General features: G+C 34.7%; 1 protein-coding gene across 1 annotated transcript; it reads right to left on the bottom strand.

The window, feature by feature from the left end:
- Window positions 1–3,300: 3,300 nt before the first annotated feature.
- LOC134241889 (angiopoietin-related protein 7-like) lies at window positions 3,301–11,129 on the bottom strand. The gene is made up of 5 exons (XM_062723901.1): window positions 11,076–11,129; window positions 9,213–9,223; window positions 7,233–8,122; window positions 6,849–7,037; window positions 3,301–3,784 (listed from the first exon to the last, which is right to left on the bottom strand). Exons 1-5 carry the CDS (start codon window positions 11,127–11,129, stop codon window positions 3,312–3,314), a joined length of 1,617 nt encoding a protein of 538 aa, XP_062579885.1. The 3' UTR covers window positions 3,301–3,311.
- Window positions 11,130–26,005: the final 14,876 nt, after the last annotated feature.

Genomic DNA, 26,005 nt, shown 5'->3' on the forward strand with positions numbered 1-26,005 from the left:
TGCTCAATGAAACTGAGTGACGAGTAAGCCCAAAAGGATGTAGTGTCATACGGTCCCCAGTAAATAAAAAAAATAAATGCCTGAATTTCACTTAAATCACTGATATGTATACCCTAATGGATAACGTACTACTTTTACCCAAAAGAGAATTTTAATTTGGAAGAGTAGGGGTACCATTTTAATAACCCATCAAATTTTGGTCAAACAAAGCAAATATTGAAAATTAACTTTAAACGATAAACTGTCTCGTTTTTAATTTCATGAGGCCGCAAATTTACATTGGATCTGCCTCCAATACAAATATTCCATTTCACTTAGTCAAGATTTGAGTGCATCTCCTAAGCAAAGAAGAGTGGGGGATAAGGTGGACAGAATACCAATTGCGAGACATATGTGAAGTGAAAAGTTTAACTCAATTATATCCAAATTTTATGTGATATTTCATCTAATATTTAGGTATACTTTATGTAAAATCTCTATAATAACAAAAATCTCACAAAGACTGAAACTGTTTGCCTATGAAAAAGCATACACAGACTTAAAAGAACATAAACGATCATTTTTTTCATACTTTAACATTTTTTTTTCATGAAAGATAATCCCAAAAGATTGCGATAAAATAAATAATTTTTGGTTTACAAAAAAATGGCGCGAAGACCTACTATACCTTAAAAGTACACTTTTATGACAAAAAATTCGCACCTTTCTGAGAAATACTTTAAGTTCAGTAAGTCAAGGGTCATATCACAAACATGATTTAAGGTAGTCTGATCCTCAGGTTTATTAAATTAGCAGTTAAGTAATCAAAAGTACTCATAAATGTATCTCTGAATCCACAAAGTTATGTAAATTTATCCACAGTGTTTCTTTAAAGTTCAAGATTAAGTTTAATCATATTATATAGGAAAAATCGTCAAATCTCCAATATTTTTGCAGAAAAAGCGAATTAATAGGAATATCAGCTATGCATTTTCTAATTGCAAACTGATCAACAAATATATTTTAGGTTAACAAATGATAGGTATCCAGGCATTCAGAGAAATTGTCATACTTTTTATACGTATTTGGTATTTTTTGACTTCTATTTCTGTCATGTATTCTATAATACATAGTGTAAAAGGCGTTTGCTATCATTGCAAGACACCACAAATAACTTCTTAGTTCATATCATGTAAATAATCATTGGTATCTAAGGCTGGATTCAAGAAAATCTTATTTCTCCAAAACTGTATTAATTTTTTTTCCTTTTATTAGAGTACAAATGTCAACCTTTATAAAACCTTTTCTAAGACTTCCAAAAACCTTGAATCTTATAAAGATGAATATAATAAAAATTGTTTCATGAAAAAAATTCATTTTCAAGCTTCATTTTCATTTCCTGGCTGAGGATCGGATATCCTTAAATGCCCCTAGTCATCATGAGCAATGTAGCATTGGGGTTAGCGCGTTAGTCTCAAAGCAGTATCATCATGATACTTCAGTATTTTATTGCAGGAATTTAAATCCCATGTATACCTTCTAATATTTTTATAAATGACATTATCAAAAGAAATTTTTCTCAGAATTTTTTTTTCTCATAATTTCATAAATTTTGATAATGAGAAGTAAATTTAAACACTCAATTTACATATCAAATATGATTTCTTAATACTGCTATTTGACAGCATCTTTATGGATTGGATACTACAGAAATCGGTGGGTGGAAGATTTCATCAGTAGAACTCTTAAATCACCTAGGATGATTATCAGTGGATCTCTAGAAGAATGTTTCATTATGTATCAGTAATAGGCTACCTACATAAGAGCTTCACATTACAAGATTTCACTGTAAAACGTCCTTCAAAAAATTCTAATAAATGAAATGTATGGAGATAACAAACAGCATTTAAGTTTAAAATTCCATTCAAACAATACAAATAGAAGAAGAGCAAACAATTATTAGAATGCTAAGACATCTGAGATGGAATTAAGTGCCATTGATGAATGACCATACCCTACCGACCAGTCACACCCACCATGTGCTCCTTGTCATATCCGAAAATAAAAAGAAATATGTTTACAAAATTTCAGTACATTAATAATGACCTAACATTAAGTATGAAAAACATCATTCAGCATTTTAATTAAAGGTGATTGTATTTGTTTAAAATTTCATTATATCCATCGACCTTGGAACTTACAAATAGACTTTAAACGAGACTGTTGGTATTCTTGTTTCATCAACTTGTTTGTCAATAACTTATCCTGTTTTAAAAATTATTCATACGTATACGAAGCATGCTCCTGCATATCTGATCAACTGTGAAATATAAACTCCGTACACAGGTAAAAGGGGCATGTTGCTACATTAACAAACTAGTAAGTAAGGTAGGTTGACAATTGAAAAGTTTCAATTGTGAGGTTTATCGTAAAGCTTAGTTACTGGGTTAACATTTACGTATTTTTCAAGTAAAATATCTAAATATGAAATAGACTCTGTTATACCTTTAATTTGAAGCTCACAGTGATATATCATGTCAACATATATATGAATGGAACTATAACTATTGTTAAGTTAAAATTGTTCGTCAGTATATCTAATTGTCGGGTTGAAAACATAAAAAACACTTCTGTTGCCTTCAACTCAACATTTATATGTATCGACAAAGTATATCAATTAACAATGCTTATTTCCATTCTTATGTTGATATAACATATTTCGGTGAGCTTGAAATAAAAGATATCACGGAGTCTTTTTTCATATTTAGATATTAAACTTGAAAATGACAATGGTTGTGTAACTACCAAGCTTTATTTTCCAAGTTTATGTCTCCCAGTTGATTCGATGTGCAAGAGAGTGTTTTATGTATGACCAATCTCTAAAACGAGGTAATTATTGATAAATTGCTGAAATAAGAATATAAGCAGTCTCGTATAAAGTCTTCCGTCCGTAAGTTCGAATTTTTCCGTTATTTCCCGATCTAGGAGCGGCTAGGAGCACACAGCAGGTGTGACCGATCGATCGGCAGGGTATGATCACTCTCCATAGCACCTACTCCAACTCCGATTTTTTAGAGGTCTATGTTTGATCTGCTCCTATTGAGTATTGTTTTATGGATTTTAAATATTTAATACATGTACTGTTTGGTATCTCCATATGTTTCACTCCATAAAATAAATTCTTATTGTTCATATGGATTATCGGACCAAATCTTAGGTGATATATACATGTATTTATAACTTGAGCATTTCATGAAACGTTGATATGAAATTAAAAACTGTTATGCAATGTGGATAGTTCTTTTATTGAATGTTGTAATACTTTCTGATATTTATGTCATTTTACGCTCTAAATTCGGTCTTATTTTCATCTCCACATGTTTAAGTGAATAGTTTGTGCCAGTCCAGGGTTTCCATGTTACACCATCATATTTTTTATCGTCAATTTTCCCATTTCTATAATATTTTCCATTTAAATTGCTCTGATAGCACTTATAAAACCACCATGCTGCGTGGAATCTCTTTGCGCAACTTCCTCCAAATTCCTTTACAACTTGATCATTGTCAACATCTCGAGTGGAGAATTTTTTATTGTTATGTTTAATCATTCCATCACCGGCGTCTCCCTCGTAACCCCCGATATGTAATTTATAACCTTCATCTTCATCATCAACTACAAACGTGTTATATTCAGCGTATTTATGGTTTTTATCCCAGTCCGTCATCTCAACTCTAAGTGTGTAGTGATCCTGATTTGTGAGTCGGTGTATCACGTTGTTCCCGAGCCAATGTTCTCCATATACTCCTACAAAATAATATTCGAAGAGTTAAACAAAACAATTACTTTAAATACATCTTTGACCTGAATAGTTTGAAAAACAAAACACAAAAGCCATTTGAAAATTTCCTCCATAATATAATTCAAAAAATATTATAAAGCAGGGAATTGACAGACAAAATTGATATTTATTTATACACTCCCAGTTTTCATATGGCGTACTAGTTTGTAGAAGGTGATGATAACAAACTATGTTCTATCTCATAAATCCAATAAAGAAAGCAATTTTTGGAACAGAAAAAAAAAGACATAATCAAATTGTGAACAAGCAAAGACGTGGAAAAATCAAATTGTGAACAGGCAAAGACATGGACAAAACAAATCGCGAACAGACAAAGACGTGGACAAAACAAATCGTGAACAGATAAAGATATGGACAAGTCTAATAGTGAACAAAGACATGGATAAAACGAATCGTGAACGGATAAAGACATGGACAAAACAAATCGTGAACAGACAAAGACGTGGACAAAACAAATCGTGAACAGATAAAAACATGGACAAGTCCAATAGTGAACAAACAAAGACATGGATAAAACGAATCGTGAACAGACAAAGACATGAAACAAAAACGTGAACAGATTAAGACGTGGACAAAAAAAATTGTGAACAGACAAATATATGGATAAAATCAACCGTAAACAGACAAAAGACATGGATAAAACAGATCTTAAACAGATAAAGACATGGACAGAACGAATCGTGAACAGACAAAGACGTGAACAAAATAAATCGTGAACAAAAAAAGCCATGAACAAAACTAATCATGAACAGACACAGACATGAATAAAACAAATCTTGGACAGACAAAGACATGGACAAAACAAACCGTAAATAGGCAAAGACATGGACAAAACGAATCGTGAATAGGAAAAAACATGAATAAAACAAATTGTGAACAGACAAAGAAATGGACAAAACGAATTATGAACAAAGACATGGATTAAAATCGCGAACGGAAAAAGACGTAAACAAACAAATCGTGAACAGATAAAGAAATAGACAAGACCAACAGTGATCAAACAAAGACATGGATAAAACGAATCGTGAACAGACAAAGACATGAACAAAACAAATCGTGAACAGACAAAGACATGAACAAAACAAATCGTGAACAGACAAACATGAATAAAACAAACCTTGGACAGGCAAAGACATGGACAAAACAAATCATGAACAGACAAAGACATTGAAATTACAAATCGTGAACAGAAAAAGACATGAATAAAACAAATTGTGAACAGACAAAGAAATGGACAAAACGAATTATGAACAAACATAGACGTAAACAAAACGAATCGTGAACAGATAAAGACATGGTCAAGACCAATAGTGAAAAAAGAAAGACATGGACAAAACAAATCGTGAACAGATAAAGACGTGGACAAAAAGAATCGTGAACAAATATATGGATAAAATCAACCGTGAACAGACAAAAGACATAGATAAAACAGATCTTAAACAGATAAAGACATGGACAGAACGAATTGTGAACAGACAAAAAAATGGACAAAATAAATAGTGAACAGAAAAAGCCATGGACAAAACAAATCGTGAACAGACACAGACATGAATAAAACAAATCTTGGAACAGACAAAGACATGAACAAAACAAATTGTGAACAGGCAAAGGCATGGTCAAAACGAATCGTGAATAGGAAAAAACATGAATAAAACGAATTGTGAACAGACAAAGAAATGGACGAAACGAATTATGAACAGACAAAGACATGGACAGAACGAATTGTGAACAGACAAAAAAATGGACAAAATAAATCGTGAACAAAAAAAGCCATGGACAAAACAAATCGTGAACAGACACAGACATGAATAAAACAAATCTTGGACAGACAAAGACATGAACAAAACAAATTGTGAACAGGCAAAGGCATGGTCAAAACGAATCGTGAATAGGAAAAAACATGAATAAAACGAATTGTGAACAGACAAAGAAATGGACAAAACGAATTATGAACAGACAAAGACATGTACAAAACAAATCGTGAACAGATAAAGACATGGACAAGACCAATAGTGAACAAAGACATGGATAAAAAAAAAATCCTGAACAAAACGAATCGTGAACAGACAAAGACATGGACAAAACAAATCGTGAACAGACACAGACATGAATAAAACAAATCGTAAACAGGAAAAGACATGAATAAAACGAATTGTGAACAGGCAAAGACATGGACAAAACAAATCGTGAACAGGAAAAGACATGAATAAAACGAATTGTGAACAAAGACATGAATAAAACAAATCGTGAACAGGCAAAGACATGGACAAAACAAATCGTGAACAGGAAAAGACATGAATAAAACGAATTGTGAACAGACAAAGACATGAATAAAACAAATTGTGAACAGGCAAAGACATGGACAAAACAAATCGTGAACAAGAAAAGACATGAATAAAACAAATTGTGAACAGACAAAGACATGAATAAAACAAATCGTGAACAGGCAAAGACATGGACAAAACAAATCGTGAACAGGAAAAGACATGAATAAAACGAATTGTGAACAGAAAAAGACATGAATAAAACAAATCGTGAAAAGGCAAAGACATGGACAAAACAAATCGTGAACAGGAAAAGACATGAATAAAACAAATTGTGATTAGACAAAGACATGGACTAGACCAATAGTGAACAAAGAGATGGATAAAAGAAATCGTGAACAGGCAAAGACATGAATAAAACAAATCACGAACAGACAAAGACGTGGACAAAACAAAACTTGAAAAAAACAAAGACATGGACAAAACAAACCGTGAACAGACAAAGACATTGACATTACGAATCGTAAACAGACAAAGTCATTCATCAAACAATTTGTGAACAGGCAAAGACATTCATCAAACAAACTGTGAACAGGCAAAGACATTTATAAAACCAATCGTGAAAAAGCAACGACATGGGAAACCAAAGGTGGTATCAGCTACTTTTGAGTAAGCCCTCCTTTTCGACCGGTTACTGTTTACTGTGTAGTGAGATTTTATAATGACAATGGATTGTACGGCGTACCTCCGAATCCCTCTCTGTAATCCTCCCAGTCCCTATAGAAATTGGTGGTGCCATCCTGTCGCTTCTGAATCAACGTCCAACCACCCTTCTTCATGTCGCAATATACTTGAATTAGTCTGTTGGTACCATATGGTCGAATCTTATAGACCCCATTTCTCATGTTTCCTTTGAGAAAGTAATCGCAACAATCTGTAAAAAAAAAGTTGAAAAAATACAGAAGATAAATACAAGTTACGTTGATGAACATGCATAATCTGATTAAACTAGTATCATAATTTGATACAGACCTTTCGAGTCACTTTGTCCATCTGCAAGATACTTTATTGATGTGTTTTTTTCCTTTTGCTATATCAGTTTTATGCTCTCTATTTTCTAGATTCGTACTTTCATTACTGCTTTCTTTATTCTTCGTCTTCTGTAATTCTTGTAACTTGGCTTCATTACCAGAATCATCTACATATTTTTCGTTCTTATGTGAACCGCTGTTATCACTTTCGTTTCTACCCTTTGTATCTTCTATCAGATGCTTTGCGACAGAATTTGGGTGTACCTCGCTTTTCATTTTATTGATATTGTCATCGCTTTCTTTACCAGAGTCAGATTTCCATGCATTCATATTTTTTTGTTCTTTTGTCATACCGTTTTCTTCGTTTTGCACATTTTTTGCTGTTAAAGTTTGCTTTATATCAAGTTCTTCTATTGTCTTTTCCATAGCCTTTAAAACCTCCTCTTCTATGGTTTTATTGTATTGGTCAACATGGAGGATATTTTTGTCTTCCTTTTGAACACTCGTCCCATCATCAGGATCAGGCGGCTGTACATTTTGTGATGTTTCAGAATCTTTTGTTTTGTTTGATTCCTTTCGTTCAATTTTTGTAATGATTTCTAAACTTTCCGGTTCATTGTCAGATTCAGAGTATGACATCAGGCTTTCTGATTCACAATTAGCAAAAATAAAAGGTGAGTACGGTGCACACTCGGATATAATAATAAAGCCCTTGAAACAATGTGCACTAGAGTCACACCATTCCTGAAGTTTGACAGATGATGTGATTGAGGTGTAATGTAAATACTCCTTTAACTGTTCATCGATTTCATCGTCTTGGTCTTTTAGTTGTCCAACAAAAGACGATTGTTCAATTATTTCACCGCTTTCTAGTTTTTTATCTGACACTAGATCGTCTAGTTGCTGTAGCAGTTGGTTTGAGAGATCATCAAGATATGATTCTTTTGAGTTTGTGGCTGGTGAATCTACCAGTCCCTGATTTGAAGGGCTGGGCAAAAATATCAATATTTAGGTATACTGCAATATACTGACAAAATATATCGTATTGCAATACGTTTTTGTAATATCGATATATCGGGAAAATGCTTAGACTAAGGACTTTTATCATCAAATATGAAAATTAAATCAAGGAAGGTTTGTTATTAGGCCAAACAGTAAGATAAAAGCTGTTTTATGGAAGTATTTCAGGCATAACTTTAATAAAATCAACGAGATCTTTCTCCTCTTGGCAACTTTTCATAGTTATGTACATTCTGGATGAAAATTAAAGTTAATATAATAAGAAAATGCCATTGTAATTTTTATAGAAAATATTGCAATACATATCGCAATACAGTTAGAATATTGCAATACATCGCAATACGAAATCTCTGGCCAATACCCAGCCCTACTGACTTGCCTGACTTTTTTTAAATTCTCTGACGTCTTCTTAACCAATTTCTAACTTTTGCTTCATTTTTTCTGCTGTTTCATGTTGTTGTAGAGTTTGTTCAGTGAGAGATTGTACTTTTGCCATAATTTGTGATATCAAAACAATTTGGTTCATGACCATCGCATACAAAATTCTGTGTTGGTCATCAAGACCCTCGGACCGATTCTTTAATTTATCTATTAGGTTTGATTGGTTTTGTAACTTCTCTGACAGTTTCATAATTGTTTGCTGTTGTTCTGTCAGACGTTGGTCGTGATTTAGTTTCTGTATAGAGTAACTTTCAGTGATTTGTCTAGTTCTAAGTATTTTCGTTGAGTTTTTGTCATTTTCAATTTTCATATAATGGAAGCTTTGTTTCATTCTTAACAGCTCGTTCTCTAACCTAAGAATGCTATTCTCTAGTCTTGCTATGAAACTGGAATGATTTTCTTTGTTCAATTTTTCCATTGACATACTAGTATGATTTTAAGCTTTATCTTATCTAATTCCAGAATATTTTTGTATATTCTTCCGTTTTCAAAGACACCATGTCTCCCAAAACCTTTGTTTTTCTGCGAATTTTTGTTAATTGTTGGTTTATCATTCGACAATCGTTGTAGAGCATTATTTAGTACTTTGCCGCATTAGTAACAGTATTATCACTTACTGTTGGAAACACTGTAATCATCATCTACAAAAACAAGAAGAGATGCAAAGAAGTAGACCAATCATGGTAACACACAAACACTCTCTCTTGAATTACAAGCACTGACTCTTACAGGTATTTTTTGAGTACTCTCTCTCTCTCTCTCTCTCTCTCTCTCTCTCTCTCTCTCTCTCTCTTGATTTAGATGAGTTTATTTGTTTTGATTTTAAGGTATCTAACTACTTAGATGTTCGAAAACATTACTCTCAGACAAAACTTGTGCAAGTATTGACTTTCATATACAAGGGGCCCACGGGCCTTATAGGTCACCTGAGTATTGTGCAACAACTTTCAAACAATTAAATTTGGTTCATGTTTTAAACCAGAGACCATGAAATTCGCAATTCACAATTTTGAAAGAGGTACCATTGCTTATCATAATTATAGACTTAGCATGCTTACTCTATTTACTTAATACCCAGAGGTAGATCAGAGTAATATTAAGAGAAAATGCACTTCCACTTTATATCCAGTTGTGCACTTCATCCCAAAGGAACCACTGATCCTGGGCCACATATTTCAAAATTTTGCAAGTTTTATCAGAAAATGGTTGATTAGCACCAAAGAGCAGATTTCAAAGCATTAATTTATTTTCAGATTTTGTACCCCCCCCCCTCACCCCCGACCCAAGAAAGGGGGGGGGGCATAAAAAATAACCATTTTGCTAGGTGCACATTTCTTCAGCATAAATATATATATTCGGATCATTGGCATAAAACCCAGGAACAAAAGAAAGATTTTCAAAGAATTAATGTATTTTCACTATATAATCAATAAAGCCCCGTCCTAACACCAGAACCCCTGAACCTGGGGCCATAAAATTCACAATTTTGGAAAAGGCACTCTTGCTTATCATAACTATGTACTAAGTTTATTTAATACCCAGAAGCAGAGAAGAAGATTTTCAAAGAATTAATGCATTTTCACTATATGATCAATAGAGCCCCGCCCTAACACCAGAAGCCCTTACCCTGGGGCTTTAAATTCACAATTTTGACAGAGGCACTTTTGATCAACATAACTATTTGCTTACATAGTTTATTTAATACCCAGAAGCAGACAAGAAGATTTTCAAAGAATTAATGCATTTTCAATACTAGTATATAATCAAAAGTGTCCCACCTTAACATCAGAACCCCTGACCCTGGGGCCACAAAATTCACAATTTTGGAAGAGGCACTCTTGCTCATCATAACTATGTGCTTAGTTAGTTTATTTAATACCCAGAAGCAGAGAAGAAGATTTTCAAAGAATAAATGCATTTTCACTATATAACCAATAGAGCCCCGCCCTAACACCAGAATCCCTGACCCTGGGGTCATAAAATTCACAATTTTGGAAGAGGCACTCTTGCTTATCATAACTATGTACTTCTTTAGTTTTTTTTAATACTAAGAAGTAGAGAAGATTTTCAAAGAATAAAAGCATTTTCACTACATAACCAATAGAGCCCCGCCCTAACACCAGAACCCCTGACCCTGGGGTCATAAAATTCATAATTTTGGAAGAGGCACTCATACTCATCATAACTATGTGCTTGGTTAGTTAATTTAATACCCAGGAGCAGAGAAGAAGATTTTCAAAGAAATCATGCATTTTCACTATATAATCTATATAGCACCGCCCTAGCACTAGAACCCCGGACCCTGGGGCCATGAATTTCACAATTTAAGTAGAGGACTCAATGCTCATTACATTCATGCCAACAGTTTGCCTGCTTGATTGTATACTGTTTAACGTCCCTCTCCAGAATATACCACTGATATGGAGACGTCACCATTGCCGGTGAAGGGCTGCAAATTTAGGCCTATGCTCGGCACTTACGGCCTTTGAGCAGGGAGGGATTTTTATCGTGGGAGGGATTTTTAATTTCTCCATCTTCAAAACAAGCTGGATCTAAATGCAATAACTTACCGAGATCTAAATATTAATTTTTCAATTCTTTTATCCATGTTGTCAAGGTATATGTTACCCTCTAGACCTGCTGTAATATACAGTTGTATAACATTTTTGAATAAGTTTTCTTATTATATCACAAATGTAATAAGTTTCGCTATAAACCCTGAAAAATGCTGAGTCACACCGGAAACAGTTATGTCACGTCGGAAACAGTTATGTCACCCCCGACGGAAACAGTTATGTCAGCCTTTCGATCACCTTCACGTGTTTTTACGTTACGCATTTTAGTTCGGGTTCGAGATTCTATGAAGTCGGTTGCTAAGCAAAAGTAAACAGCACAGTGTATTTCTTAACGTCAAGAAGGCATTTTTGGATTATTTATGTAAATTTTGTCGATTTTGAATGATTTTAAATTTTCTTTTAATTTTAAAAATGTCATATATAACATATACCACATGGCTTCTCGGGCGACTATACCAGAATATTTGCCCCTCGGTGACAGGAAAGCCCTGGAGTGTTATGACACCCTCTGCCTCCGGCATCGGGTGACATAACACTCCAGGGCTTTCCTGTCACCGAGGGGCAAATATTCTGGTATGTCATCCTGGAAGCCATGTGATATATGTATAATATAACATTTTTGAATAAGTTTTCTTATTATATCACAAATGTAATAAGCTTCGCTATAAACCCTGAAAAATGCTGAGTCACACCGGAAACAGTTATGTCGCGTCGGAAACAGTTATGTCACCCCCGACGGAAACAGTTATGTCAGCCTTTCGATCACCTTCACGTGTTTTTACGTTACGCATTTTAGTTCGGGTTCGAGATTCTATGACGTCGGTTGCTTAGCAAAAGTAAACAGCACAGTGTATTTCTTAACGACAAGGAGGCATTTTTGGATTATTTGTGTAAATTTTGTCGATTTTGAATGATTTTAAATTTTCTTTTAATTTTAAAAATGTCATATATAACATATACCACGTGGCTTCTCGGGCGACTTTACCAGAATATTTGCCCCTCGGTGACAGGAAAGCCCTGGAGTGTTATGTCACCCTCTGCCTCCGGCATCGGGTGACATAACACTCCAGGGCTTTCCTGTCACCGAGGGGCAAATATTCTGGTATGTAACCCTGGAAGTCATATGATATATGTATAACGGAATGGGTACGAAGGAAATAGCAAATTTATGGTTCCCCGAGGAAGGAAACTATTTCCTGAGGCGGCGAAGCACCATAAATTTGCTATTTCCCGAGTTCCCATTCCATAACTGTTTTATTATACAGAAACAATCATAGGCGATTTAATTTTATGAGATATTTCGACATTAAAAAACACTATAAACGTATGCATGATTACAAATGCATGCTGTGAAATTACAGCTTGTATGATAAGTAATCCATCGTGTTCTAAAACAGAACAGTTCAGTTATTTTTAAAAAGTATTTTCACTTACATTTCGAAGAATTATCGTTGTCTTTATTTTGCTAGAATTCAAGTATGATTTGACATCGCATGTCGAAATGTTTTGACGTCATAGTTACATTGCTAATAACATGACGTCACAGACTCGCGATTCCTTGAACGCTCCGCCCACTGAACACTTTGATTGGTTAAAATTACTAATAAATATTCATGAGGGAGTGGTCCCAGGGAGTATATCTCTGGCCCCAGGATCATGTAACAGACTTAAACTTAAGTCAAAATTTCTAACATCTATAAAATCTTAAAAACTTGTTAAAGGAAACTCTTAATTTGCATATGACAGCAGTTTGATGATACAAAACCGGAAAGCATTTTCATTTCGGGCTGCTTAACCTCTAAAAAATTCAGCATCTAAGACATTTTTTTTAACTTAAAGCTCACATGAATTCTTAAAAACGCAACATTTTCATCTATGCACGACTTGTTTCATACCAACTAGAGCCGTATTCCGCCATATTTCTTTCAGATACCTTGTCTCATTGTAACGATGTATATTCATATGCGCTCGTTACACTTGAATGATTTTTTGGATTGGGTATCGACTTGTTCACATCTCCGATGGTAAAGCATATGAGAACACATAAGGTGATCAAGACATTTCAAAAACAAAATAAACAACATAATAATCATATTTTTGAATGATTATTGATTTGAATCAAAAGAAAAAAAAGTTTGGAAGAGAAATTTAGATGCATGAATACGTATTTTTACAGTGCGAAAATTTATACAGAATAAACTTCAAATAAAAAGCAGTAAAATTTGCGAACACATTTTGAAATTATTATCATTTGAATGGAACAAAACAACCAACGTCTTTGATTTGCAGGTCCCATGCAACTGATGCATATCGAGAAAACGCCTCGAACGCTGTAAACGTACCCATACCTGGTAATAAGGTTACTGCATCGGTTCGAAGATGTGCACAAGTCAAGTGAAATACACCCTGAATTCCATTTATTAAAATCACAAAAAAGAAATAAACTCCATAAAAGCTCAATAGTAAACACACTGTCATTACTCCGTACACACTAGCAAGACGATACACTTAGTCCGTGCTGATCAGATTTTGGTCAGGGAAAATATCACAAGTGAAAAGAGAAGTTACTTTGTATTTGCGCGGCTGAAAGGGGGGGGGGATATTATAACTGATGTTCATAAGCTATAATTGTGAATTGTTTATCTACATGTAGTTCTAATACACATTCTATACCAAGTCATGTATATAGTCTGCAGCTGCTTTTCGTCGCAAAATTCATTTTAATTATATAATTATAACTGATTATTTTAGTACTAATCTCAAATCTAAAGAAAGTAATTTTATGTACGGCTATAATTTACTTCAAATCTTAAAAGCAATGAACCAGAATACAAATTTTTATGTGTACATCTATACATTATTTAACACATACACACACGGAGAAAGGCCATCCCCTGTTCAGATTGACATTTAAGCATTTGATTTTTTGGACGGGGGGGGGCATACAAAAATAATTGACAAAACAGTTATTTAAATATTCTCGGAAGACACACATTTCTGCCGAATTCAGTTTTGAGATTTTTTTAAAATGTGTCACTCCGACCACAAAGTCTGTGCATTATGAGGAATGTTACTGTTTTATAATTATGTTGTTACAGGAAGTATTTCGAGATTTCAGTAACCCTGCCTGATAGTCTAGGTATTATATATATATATATATATATATATATATATATATATATATATATATATATATATATATATATATATATATATATATATATATATAGAAAGCACAGAGAAATTCACTTTGTAGTAGTTACCCCATATCATACTGTTGGTTATGTGTAGATACCCGCTGGGCGTGGTCATAATGACACGAGGGAGCGTAGCTCCCGAGTTGTCATTATGACCACGCCCATCGGGTATCTACACATAATCAACAGTGTGATATGGGGTAAATGACTTGTACCATAGTTTTCAAAAATCATTCATATGTAAGTCAGCTTAGGAATCGGTCGGACTAGTTCGCGATTGAAACATTAAGTGTTTGGTTTCAAAGATGCATTTGGATTTTATATGACTTTACGCTCCTTCCTGTCCTTCTGACCATGTCCATCGAATATAGGGTAAGTGATTTGTATACAATACTTTTCAAATTTTGCTTCAAATTTTGCCCTATACTCGCCAAGTAGGGTCATTGAGCAGTGAGGGATCTTCTTACTGTCAACACCTCTGTTTATACTTTATAGGTCTCTACGTCCCACAGTGGGATTCAACTCCTTACTTCGTGACTCTAGGGCAGGGTTTACCACTGGGCCACGCAAGCGACATAAAAATTAAACATATCTAGGCCGTTTAAAAAGTTTGATTTATGTAATTGAAAAAATAACGAGTTTTGTTTCAATGATATAATGCTAATTTGATATGATTTTTTTCTCGTAAATTTCAATCGTCAAAATTACATACTAGTAAACTTGGTTTAAATTAAATTTTTGTAAACCTGATACAAACTTTGCCGTGCACAGTGGTACGTTGATTGAAATGTTTTTTTTTTATGGATTATGTATATTTCAATTTAATGAAAATTAGATCTTTGATCGGCTACATCCGCAATCGAAAAGGTTATTTAAGTACAGTAGTGTACACTTGTTTTTACGTCAAGTATATATAGAGGATATTCAATGTTTTGTAGTTGAATATGGAATTTATTTCCCGAGAGGGACAGGATTTTTGATATTTTCACGAGTGCGAAGCACGAGTGAAAATATCAAAAAATCCTGTCTCACGAGAACGATATATTGGAATCTACTAAGCTAACGTCACCCTGGTCATTACACTATTTAAAAAAATGTTTAAAAAATCAAGCGATTTCTGAAGTTTTTTTTTCTTAACTTTGAACTATAATTAAAGTATTAATGGCCGTTTTTAACTGTTATTTATTACAAAATGATGTATACAATTGAAAATTTTTAGAGGCTCCTTTTAACAAGCCCGTATGATTGTTTCATTTAAAAACCGTGCATGGTCGTTTTATAAATAGTTCTTTTGTCCCGACTCGATGGGCGGAGTTATAGAAAAGTGTGGGTTATGTACAGAAAACCCACACTTTTAACAAAAGACTCACTTCCGCCCCAGCCCGGGGTTGAACTCTCGACCTACGGAATCTGTCTCCTAGCAGCACTTGTAAAAGTGAATTTCTCTGTGCTTTCTATAATAATATTCCTTCACTTAGGGCAGTTATATTAGTTTAAGAGTTGTTGTAATTTGTGCTTTATAAATAAAAATTAATTTCATCACAACATGTATTGGTAACGATCCTCTAAAAACTAATGTCCAAATAACTGTATCTCACTTCCATTCTCAATGACCGTGTAGTGTAGGGCAGCGTTGTGAGAATTCCATCGGCATCGAAAGCAAGTTTTTTAACTTGCCTAGATAGCCGAGCGGTCTAACGCGCTGTTCTGTACTGCTAGGAGACAGATTCCGTAGGTCGAGAGTTCAACCCCGGGCTGGGGCGGAAGTGAGTATCCTTGTAAAAGTGAATTTTTCTGTGCTTTCTATAATAATATTCCTTCACTTAGGGCAGTTATATTAGTTTAAGAGTTGTTGTAATTTGTGCTTTATAAATAAAAATTAATTTCATCACAACATGTATTGGTAACGATCCTCTAAAAACTAATGTCCAAATAACTGTATCTCACTTCCATTCTCAATGACCGTGTAGTGTAGGGCAGCGTTGTGAGAATTCCATCGGCATCGAAAGCAAGTTTTTTAACTTGCCTAGATAGCCGAGCGGTCTAACGCGCTGTTCTGTACTGCTAGGAGACAGATTCCGTAGGTCGAGAGTTCAACCCCGGGCTGGGGCGGAAGTGAGTATCCTTGTAAAAGTGAATTTTTCTGTGCTTTCTATAATAATATTCCTTCACTTAGGGCAGTTATATTAGTTTAAGAGTTGTTGTAATTTGTGCTTTATAAATAAAAATTAATTTCATCACAACATGTATTGGTAACGATCCTCTAAAAACTAATGTCCAAATAACTGTATCTCACTTCCATTCTCAATGACCGTGTAGTGTAGGGCAGCGTTGTGAGAATTCCATCGGCATCGAAAGCAAGTTTTTTAACTTGCCTAGATAGCCGAGCGGTCTAACGCGCTGTTCTGTACTGCTAGGAGACAGATTCCGTAGGTCGAGAGTTCAACCCCGGGCTGGGGCGGAAGTGAGTATCCTTGTAAAAGTGAATTTCTCTGTGCTTTCTATAATAATATTCCTTCACTTAGGGCAGTTATATTAGTTTAAGAGTTGTTGTAATTTGTGCTTTATATATATATATATATATATATATATATATATATATATAAATAATTTCTGTAGGTGAATTTGGGAGATGATTTTAAAAGCTAGGGTAGGGATACTTGACACTGGTTGAATACGGATAATTATTACTTATTCTTTTGTATATTCTCTCTCTCTCTCTCTCTCTCTCTCTCTCTCTCTCTCTCTCTCTCTCTCTCTCTCTCTCTCTCTCTCTCTCTCTCTCTCTCTGTAACCACCCGTTGGGGCAATGATAGGTATAAAATCCTACGCACTTTGAGCTGTACCATTTATTATGCCAGGGTTCTCCATGAGCTGTTTTACTGTGTTGCTCCCGACACAGTAAAATTTTCTCCGACACAGTAACGATTCAAATTTTATGCATGCAACACAGTAAAATTTTGCCGACACAGTATAAGATCTGTGATAATTAGAAAATCTAAACACACAAATTCTCTCTAACTGAAACTAAATCAAACAATTATATCGTCTTTCAATTATAAAAGTTAGAGCACTTAAACCAGCCTTGCAAAATCAATTCTCTCCTAGACCCTCGCCGGACTTTACGCATGACGGAACAAGCACAAATAATTTGTTTTTGCACTTCCATATAAGGGTTAATTGGTAGTTGCAATAAAATACACTGTATTATGTAAAAAAAAAACAACATTTAAATATGTCTTTTCTATTAAGCCACGGCTCTAGAATAATTTTAGCACTATAAGTCAGACATAACATTGTATTGATTTCATCAGTCATTTAATTGATGTAAATGAATTACTTAAAATTTTGAACATGTTCAACGTACAGTCTTAAAATATTTTACTGTTCTGAAGTTTCTTTTTTTATGTAATGCAATAACTCGATCAAGAAAACTGATAAATAATCACGGCAATTTTACTTTCAAAAATGTTAACAGTTAAGTTGTACGACTGTATCGGTCAGAATTTCCTCTGCCGTTCAGAACGTGTTTTTTACTTTTACCAATATGTACGACCATATCATTTGTATAACTAATTAGTGATTTTTTAATAAGTGTGTGCATATATTCTTTTGCAATTTTCACAAATAGTGATTCAGTTGAGAATTTGATCGCGAAAATACCGCGAAATTTTAGTTCTTCGCGTTAAGTCCGCAACACAGTAACATTTCAAATGATGGAGAACCCTGTATGCCTTAGGACGGATCAAGGAGTTTTTTTTCAGACGGGATGTCGAAACTTCATAAATTGAATAATAATTTTACTTTGGACAGGAAATTAACCCAATCGCCAAAATTGAAAGAGAAACTAGACGTACATGTATTATGAGCAATGAACTCACTAAATGATACCCCCTGCCTCCCATATGGTTATAATGGCAAAGTCCACATTTCGCTAAACCCATATGTGTCAGATCAAAAAGAAAAATAGCAGGTGCATAATGGTAATATGTAATAAACTTAGGATTCTTTGAAAGTTTCATTAAATTTCTCTAAGTGGTGTAAGATGGTTACCCCAAAGCGTAACAGACAGACGAACGGATATAGCGATTACCTCCCACTTATCAGGCGGGGGATATAATAAACGTGAAATATAAATCACAGGAATGGGAACATTGGAAACTTTCTCGAATACCTTCTCAAACGTATATGCGTCGAACTTGAACAACAGAAGAGAATTTTTAAAAAGCTAGTTTTAGGTAGAATGTGGAATTCTCACGAGGAGATTACTCTCTCTTCTTATATGCTTTTTCTAATAATCATTAATTATTTATGTCTAGAAATTTAATTCACATTAAATTCTCTTTTCATTATCATTGTACCAAAGAAAACTCGTTTATTATACCCCACGCGTGAGGTATAATCTTTTTGAACCGTCAGTCAGTCTTTTTTTTTTTTTTGGTTGGCGCAAACTTCTCATAAACCACTGTACAGAGTTTTGTCGAACTTTGCAGATATTTATAGGAGACGATGTGTATGTATATTTGCACATCACCAGGAAATTCCGAATTCTTTATTTTTGGGAATTTCCGCACTTTTACAGTTAGATTTTGGCCATATCTTGAATATAGAGGTGAGCAGTTTGTCAGCGCAACTCCTCATAAACCAATGCTCCAATTTCGTCAAACTTTGCAGATATTTAGGACACAATATGCATAGATGTGCATATTACAAGGAAATTACGATTCCTTTATTTTTTTTTCTGGGAATTTCAGCACTTCGACTTTTGGGTGTGCGTGGGGTATGTGAAAGTGCTCACTTTTTCTTTCATAGTGCATAAAATTATAAATAACTTTAAATCAAATTATATTAGGCCTAATAAAGCCAATACACAGTATTTATTTGATAATAATTTATCATAAAGAAATCCAATCTTTTTCAGACGTTTTTCTTTTATAATTTTTATGAGAGTGTTATGCATGTTTTATTACAACAACCCCCCCCCCCCCATATCACGGGAAAATTTCTTCAAAAGGTGAATGATTCGTAATAATGCCTGCTTTCTTTTTATGAATTTGATGAAGTTAAACCATGTACTTAATCGTAATTTTATTTACAACATGTACAGACAAGAGTAATGTTTATTTTTGAAAAAATTACTTGCATTTTTTTTTCAATCAACCCCACTGAGCTTTCAACCTTTGATATTTTCCCTGACCAAATAAAATGATCGGCATGGGCCACGTGTTAGCAATGGATTACATGACTTCTGAGATGCATTTTTCAATAAAAGTAAAATAGGACAATTCTTTCGACATGTGCACATCCCTGTAACGATAGCAGTAGTCAGGTAAATGTTTTTATCACTGCGTTTGGCGCGTTTTCTCGACCTGCATGGGTGTTTGATGTACATGTATGTATTCCGTGTTAGTTTATTTTCTATATTGCAGCAAATGCATTCAAAAATAATTTAATTCTCAGTATAGTTCTATTTTCTGTTGAATTTTTACTTTTCAAACATGTATTTGGTCAGTTTGTGGACTTCTAAAAACTTTGTTATCGGAGATGTGTACATGTCGACAGTCAGGCTAGAAAATCACTCAAGTGAAGCAATCGTACAAGGCTATATATAGCAGGTACAGGTGACCAAAAATTTTCAATTAAAGCTGACATGAACTCTTAAAAAGGCATCAGTTTTCATCTTTGTACGACTTACTACATTCCTGTACGCCCTTGTCCGCCATATTTCTTCAATTCCGCCATATAATCGAAGATTTTTGGCCACCTGCTATATATAGCCTTGTGGAATTGTTTCACTTGAGTGATTTTCTAGCCTGGCTCTCGACATGTACACATCTCCGATAGCATAGTTTTTACATGTCCGTAAACTGAATAAACTGACAAAATACATGTTTGAAAAGTAAGAATTCAACCAAACAATAGAACTATACCGAGAATTAAATTATTTTTGAATGCATTTGCTGCAATATAGAAAATACACTTACACGGAATACATTCATGTACAGCAAAAATCCATGCAGGTCAAGAAAACGCGTCAAACGCAGTGATAAAACATTTACATGAATATACTGCTATCGTTACAGGGATATGCACATGTCGAAAGAATTGTCCTATTTTACTTTTAATGAAAAATGCATCTCAGTAATCCATTGCTAACTCAACAGTAAAAGATGCTCGGACGGACATGGTTTAACTTCATTAAATTTATAATAAAGCATGCATTATTACGAATCATTCACCTTTTGAAGATATTTTCCTGTGAGTGGTGTAATAAAACATGCATATTAACACTCTCACAAAAATAATTTAAGAAAACGTCTGAAATAGATTGATTTCTTTATGATTAATTATTATCAAATAAATACTGCACAGTGTATGGCTTTATTAGACCTAATATAATTTGATTTAAAGTTATTTATAATTTTATGCACAATGAATGAAAACATACCCCACGCTCCCCCAAAAGTCGAAGTGCTGAAATTCCAGAAAACAAAAAAGGAATCGTAATTTTCTTGTTATATGCACATCTATGCACATTGTGTCCTAAATATCTGCAAAGTTTAACGAAATTGTGTGCAGCAGTTTATGAGGAATTGCGCTGACAAACTGCTCATTTTTATATTCAAGATATGGCCAAAATCTAAATGTAAAAGTGTGGAAATTCCCGAAAAAATATATAATTCGTAATTTTCTGGTGATGTGCAAATCTAAACACACATTGACTCCTATAAATATCTCGAAAGTTTGACAAAACTCTGTTCAGTGGTTTATAAGAAGTTGCGCTGACCAGAATTTAATGTGAATTAAATTTCTAGACATAAATAATTAATGTTTACTAGAAAAAGCAGATAGAAAGAGAGAGCACCCACACCCCCCGAGAGAATTTCACATTCTACCTAAAATTAGCTTTTAAAAAATTCTCTTGTCTGTTGTCCAGGTTCAGGTTCGACTCGTACGTTTGAGCATAGGTGTCGGAACCGGGGGATGGTTTTTTTTTACAAATATATACTTAGTATAGACATTGAACATTGCTGCGTAAGTTTAGCCCCCCCCCCCACTTTCCACAGACAAGTCGCAGTATAGGTTAAAAAAGAGGAAAATGTTGGTGTAAGGAGAAAAATTTTGTTATTGAAGTTCGAACCTACCTTCCCCCCTTTCCCCCACACGAGATATGATATTCGTGTTTTGGAAAAGGACATTTCCCCTTTTTTTAAGCTTCTCAGATTTTTCGAATGTATAAAAAAAATTCTTTGCACTTAGCCCCCCCCCCACCCCCACTTTCAAATTGCTTCCGACGCCAATGCGTTTGAGAAGGTATTTGAGAAAGTTCCCAATGTACCCATTCCTGTGATGTATATTTCACGTTTATTATATCCCCCGCTTGAAAAGTGGGAGGGTATATAGTAATAGTTATGTCCGTCTGTCGGTCTGTTACGCTTTGGGATACAAATCTCTTATCCGCAAATCCTCTTAAACCACTTAGTGAAATTTACTAAAACTTTAACAGAATCTTAGGTTTATAACATATTACCATTGTGCACCTCCTATTTTACTTTTTGATCCGACACGTATTTTGGGTTTAGCGACAACAGCAAAATATGGACTTTGCCATTATAACCATATGGGAGGCGGGGGTATCATTTAGTGAGCTCATTGCTCACAATACCTCTAGTTTCTCTTTCAATTTGGCCGTTTGGGTTAACTTCTTGTCCAAATTTAAATTATTATTTAATTTATGAAGTTTCGACATCCCGCCTGAAAAAAAATCCTTGATCTGTCCTAAGGCTGAATAAATGGTACAGCAGAAAGTGCGTAGGATCTTATACCTATTATTGCCCTAAGGGATGCATGGTTACAGAGTGTGAGAGAGAGGGAGAGAGAGAGAGTTAGTTCAATATACAAAAGAGTAAATAAAAATTATTCGTATTCAACCAGTGTTAAGAATCCCTACCCTAGCTTTAAAAAATTATCTCCTAAATACTCCTACAGAAATTATTTTTATATTAAAAAAAATAGCGAGACTATCAGGCAGGGATACTGAAATCTCGATAGACTCTCTATAACAACATAATTATAAAACATTTATACATTCCTCAAAATGCACATACTTTGCGGTAGGAGTGACACATTTAAAAAAAAATTCAAAATTGAATTCGGCAGAGATGTCTGTCTTCCAAAAATATTTAGATAACGGCCATGTCAATTATTTTTGCACGCTCCCCCCCCCCCCCGTCTAAAAATCAAATGCCTAGATGTCAATCTGAACAGGGGATGGCATTTCTTCGTGTGTTTGTGTATTAAAGAACGTATAGAAAAAATTGTATTCTGGTTAATTGCTTTTAAGATTTGAAGTGAATATTTACCGTACATCAAATTACTTGGTTTAGATTTGAGATTAGTTCTAAAATAATCAGTTATAATTGACAAATGAATTTTGCGACGCAAACCAACTACAGACTACATACATTTTGTACATGACTTTGTATAGAATGTATATTAGAACTACATGTAGATAGACATTTCACAATTATAGCATATGAACATCATTTATAATACCACCCCCCTTTCAGCCGCGCAAATACCAAATAACTTCTCTTTCCACTTGTGATATTTTCCCTGACCAAAATCTGATCAGCACGGACTAAGTGTATCGGCCTGCTAGTCTGTAGGGAGTAATGACAGTGTGTTTATTTTTGAGCTTTTACGGAGTTTATTTTTTTTGTGATGCATATTTCAATAAATGGAATTCAGGGTGTATATCACTTGACTTGTGCACATCTTCGAACCGATGCAGTATCTTATTACCAGGTATGGGTACGTTTACAGCGTTCGAGGCGTTTTCTCGATATGCACCAATTGCATAGGGGTGCAAATCAAAGACGTTGGTTGTTTTGTTCCATTCAGATGATATAATTTCAAAATATGTTTGCAGATTTTACTGCTTTTTATTTCAAGTTTATTCTGCATAAATTGGCGCACTGTAAAAATACATACGCGTGACGTGCATCTAAATTTCTCACCAAACTTGCATTTTTTTCTTTTGATTCAAATCAATAATTATTCAGAAATATGATTATTATGTTGTTTATTGTGGTTTTGAAATGTCTTGTGTTCTCATATGCTTTACCACCGGAGATGTGCACAAGTCTATACCCAAACCAAACAAGAGGCCCATGGGCCACATCGCTCACCTGAGAAGCTTTGGCCATATTGTGACCCCACCCTACCCCACTTATCATAATTCAAACAATTTGAAATCTACACTACCCCAGTATGCTTCCAAATAAGTTTCAGCTTTGATTTTCAGATTTTTTCTATATATTTCTATGTAAAACATCGATTCCCCATTGTGGCCCCGCCCACCCCCGGGGGTCATGATTTGAACAATTTAGAATCTACACTACCCCCAGGATGCTTCCAAATAAATTTCATCTTCTCTGGCTCAGTGGCTCTTGAGAAGAAGATTTTCAAAGATTTTTCCTATATATTTCTATGTAAAACTTTGATTCCCCATTGTGGCCCCGCCCTACCCCCGGGGGTCATGATTTGAACAATTTAGAATTTACACTACCCTAGAATGATTCCACATAAGTTTCAGCTTTTCTGACCCAGTGGTTCTTGCGAAGAAGATTTTCAAAGATTTTTCCTATATATTTCTATGAAAAACACTGATTCCCCATTGTGGCCCCGCCCTACCCCCGGGGGTCATGATTTGAACAATTTAGAATCTACACTACCCTAGGATGCTTCCACATAAGTTTCAACTTTTCTGACCCAGTGGTTCTTTAGTAGGAGATTTTAAAATTTTTCCCTATATATTTCAATCTAAAACTTGGATTCCCTATTGTGGCCCCGCCTACCCCCGGGAGTCATGATTTGAACAATTTAGAATCTACACTACCACAGGATGCTTCCACATAAGTTTCAGCTTTGATTTTCAGATTTTTTCTATATATTTCTATGTAAAACACTGATTCCCCATTGTGGCCCCGCCCACCCCCGGGGGTCATGATTTGAACAATTTAGAATCTACACTACCCCAGGATGCTTCCAAATAAGTTTCATCTTCTCTAGCTCAGTGGTTCTTGAGAAGAAGATTTTTAAAGATTTGTTCTATATATTTCTATGTAAAACTTGGATTCCCTATTGTGGCCCCGCCCTACAAACGGGGGTTATGATTTGAACAATTTAAAATCTACACTACCCCAGGATGATTCAACATAAGTTTCAGCTTTACTGGCCCAGTGGTTCTTGAGAAGATTTTTTAATGACCCAACCCTATTTTTGTCTTTTTTTGATTATCTCCCCTTGCGAGGGGATATGTCCCTTCGTTTTAACAATTTAAATTCCCCTTCACCCAAGGATGCTTTGTACCAAGTTTGGTCAAAATTGGCCCAGTGGTTCTTGAGAAGAAGTCGAAAATGTGAAAAGTTTACAGACGGACGGACGGACAGACGGACAGCTAGACAGACGGACGACGGACAAAATGTGATCAGAAAAGCTCACTTGAGCCTTCGGCTCAGGTGAGCTAAAAATCATTCAACTGTAACGAGCGCTTTGGGGTATATATCGTTACAATGAGACAAGGTATCTGAAAGAAATATAGCGGAATACGGCTATAGTTGGTATGAAACAAGTCGTACATAGATGAAAATGTTGCGTTTTTGTCATCTCCCTCGGGAGATGACACATTAAGATTGTATGCCGGAAGTGAAGTCCTAGTGTAAGCCTCCATTAATCTTTCGGGAGTCCGCGATGTTTTACCGAGATCCAAGTAGCCTGCAAACTGGTTTTCTTTTAGAAGAACTAGCTTAGGAGTGTGTGACCTACTTTCGGTTTAGGCCTATTTGAAAGCCAAGGAAAATTTAGAAAAGAAGTACGATGCTTATAAATATCTCTAGTTTTGGTGTGTCGTATATATATTGATCCTCAATACTATGCCTTATTAAATGGGTAAGCCACACAAGGAGAATTGACAATGACGTGATTTCTATATATAGATTTGTTGACAGGAAGGGAAAACTGGTTCTCGCACAAAGAACAAAATCACAATTAGATTCTGCAAAAAAAATGAATGAAGAGTGGTCAACGCTAATTTTATGTTAATTTTTTAGTCTGTAATTGGATTTATTAAATTAATTCCTGTCAAACTTTAATGATTAGCTGCTTTTAAATGAATTATAATTATTGTTGATAATTCCGTATTGTGTTAAGAAAATACAGTTCAAGGAAAGTATTTGAATTAAAGTAAATTGTAAACACCCAGAACCACAAAGATCGCTAGAATAAAATTTCACCAAAAATAGCCTTGGGTGCTCTCGCAGACGTCCATGCTTCCCATATTATACTGCGGCAAAAAGAAACTGCGTACTTTACTGTGGAGTTTGCTGAATAAGTCATTTGGGAACTTCAGGCGTAATAATCCATATATACATTGCATTAAAATATCTTCCTTTCTGTTTTATTTCTTTGACATTATTGATACCAAAGAGATGACATTTCAGGCTTTCTGGAAAGCCAAACTTGTTAAGAATTCATGTCAGCTTTAAATATGGCGGAAACGAAGAAATATCGCGGACAAAGGCGTACAGGAATGTAGTAAGTTGTACAAAGATGAAAAATGATGGCTTTTTAAGA

The sequence above is a fragment of the Saccostrea cucullata genome, unplaced genomic scaffold (genome assembly GCF_032062105.1).
Source record: "Saccostrea cucullata isolate Sc308-1 unplaced genomic scaffold, CSIRO_AGI_Scuc_v1 ctg10935, whole genome shotgun sequence".
NCBI classification, from domain to species: Eukaryota; Metazoa; Mollusca; class Bivalvia; order Ostreida; family Ostreidae; genus Saccostrea; species Saccostrea cuccullata.

Bases quoted from the DNA above. Each gene is read 5' to 3' on its own strand.
- LOC134241889 (XM_062723901.1), bottom strand. From the start codon at position 11,129: ATGGAGAAATTAAAAATCCCTCCCACGATAAAAATCCCTCCCTGCTCA. The intron at 7,038-7,232 runs GTACGAATCTAG...TTTTTTTTACAG, and splicing joins TAAAGAAAGCAGTAATGAAA to ATTGTTGCGATTACTTTCTC. The intron at 3,785-6,848 runs GTACGCCGTACA...ATTATTTTGTAG, and splicing joins TTACAGAGAGGGATTCGGAG to GAGTATATGGAGAACATTGG.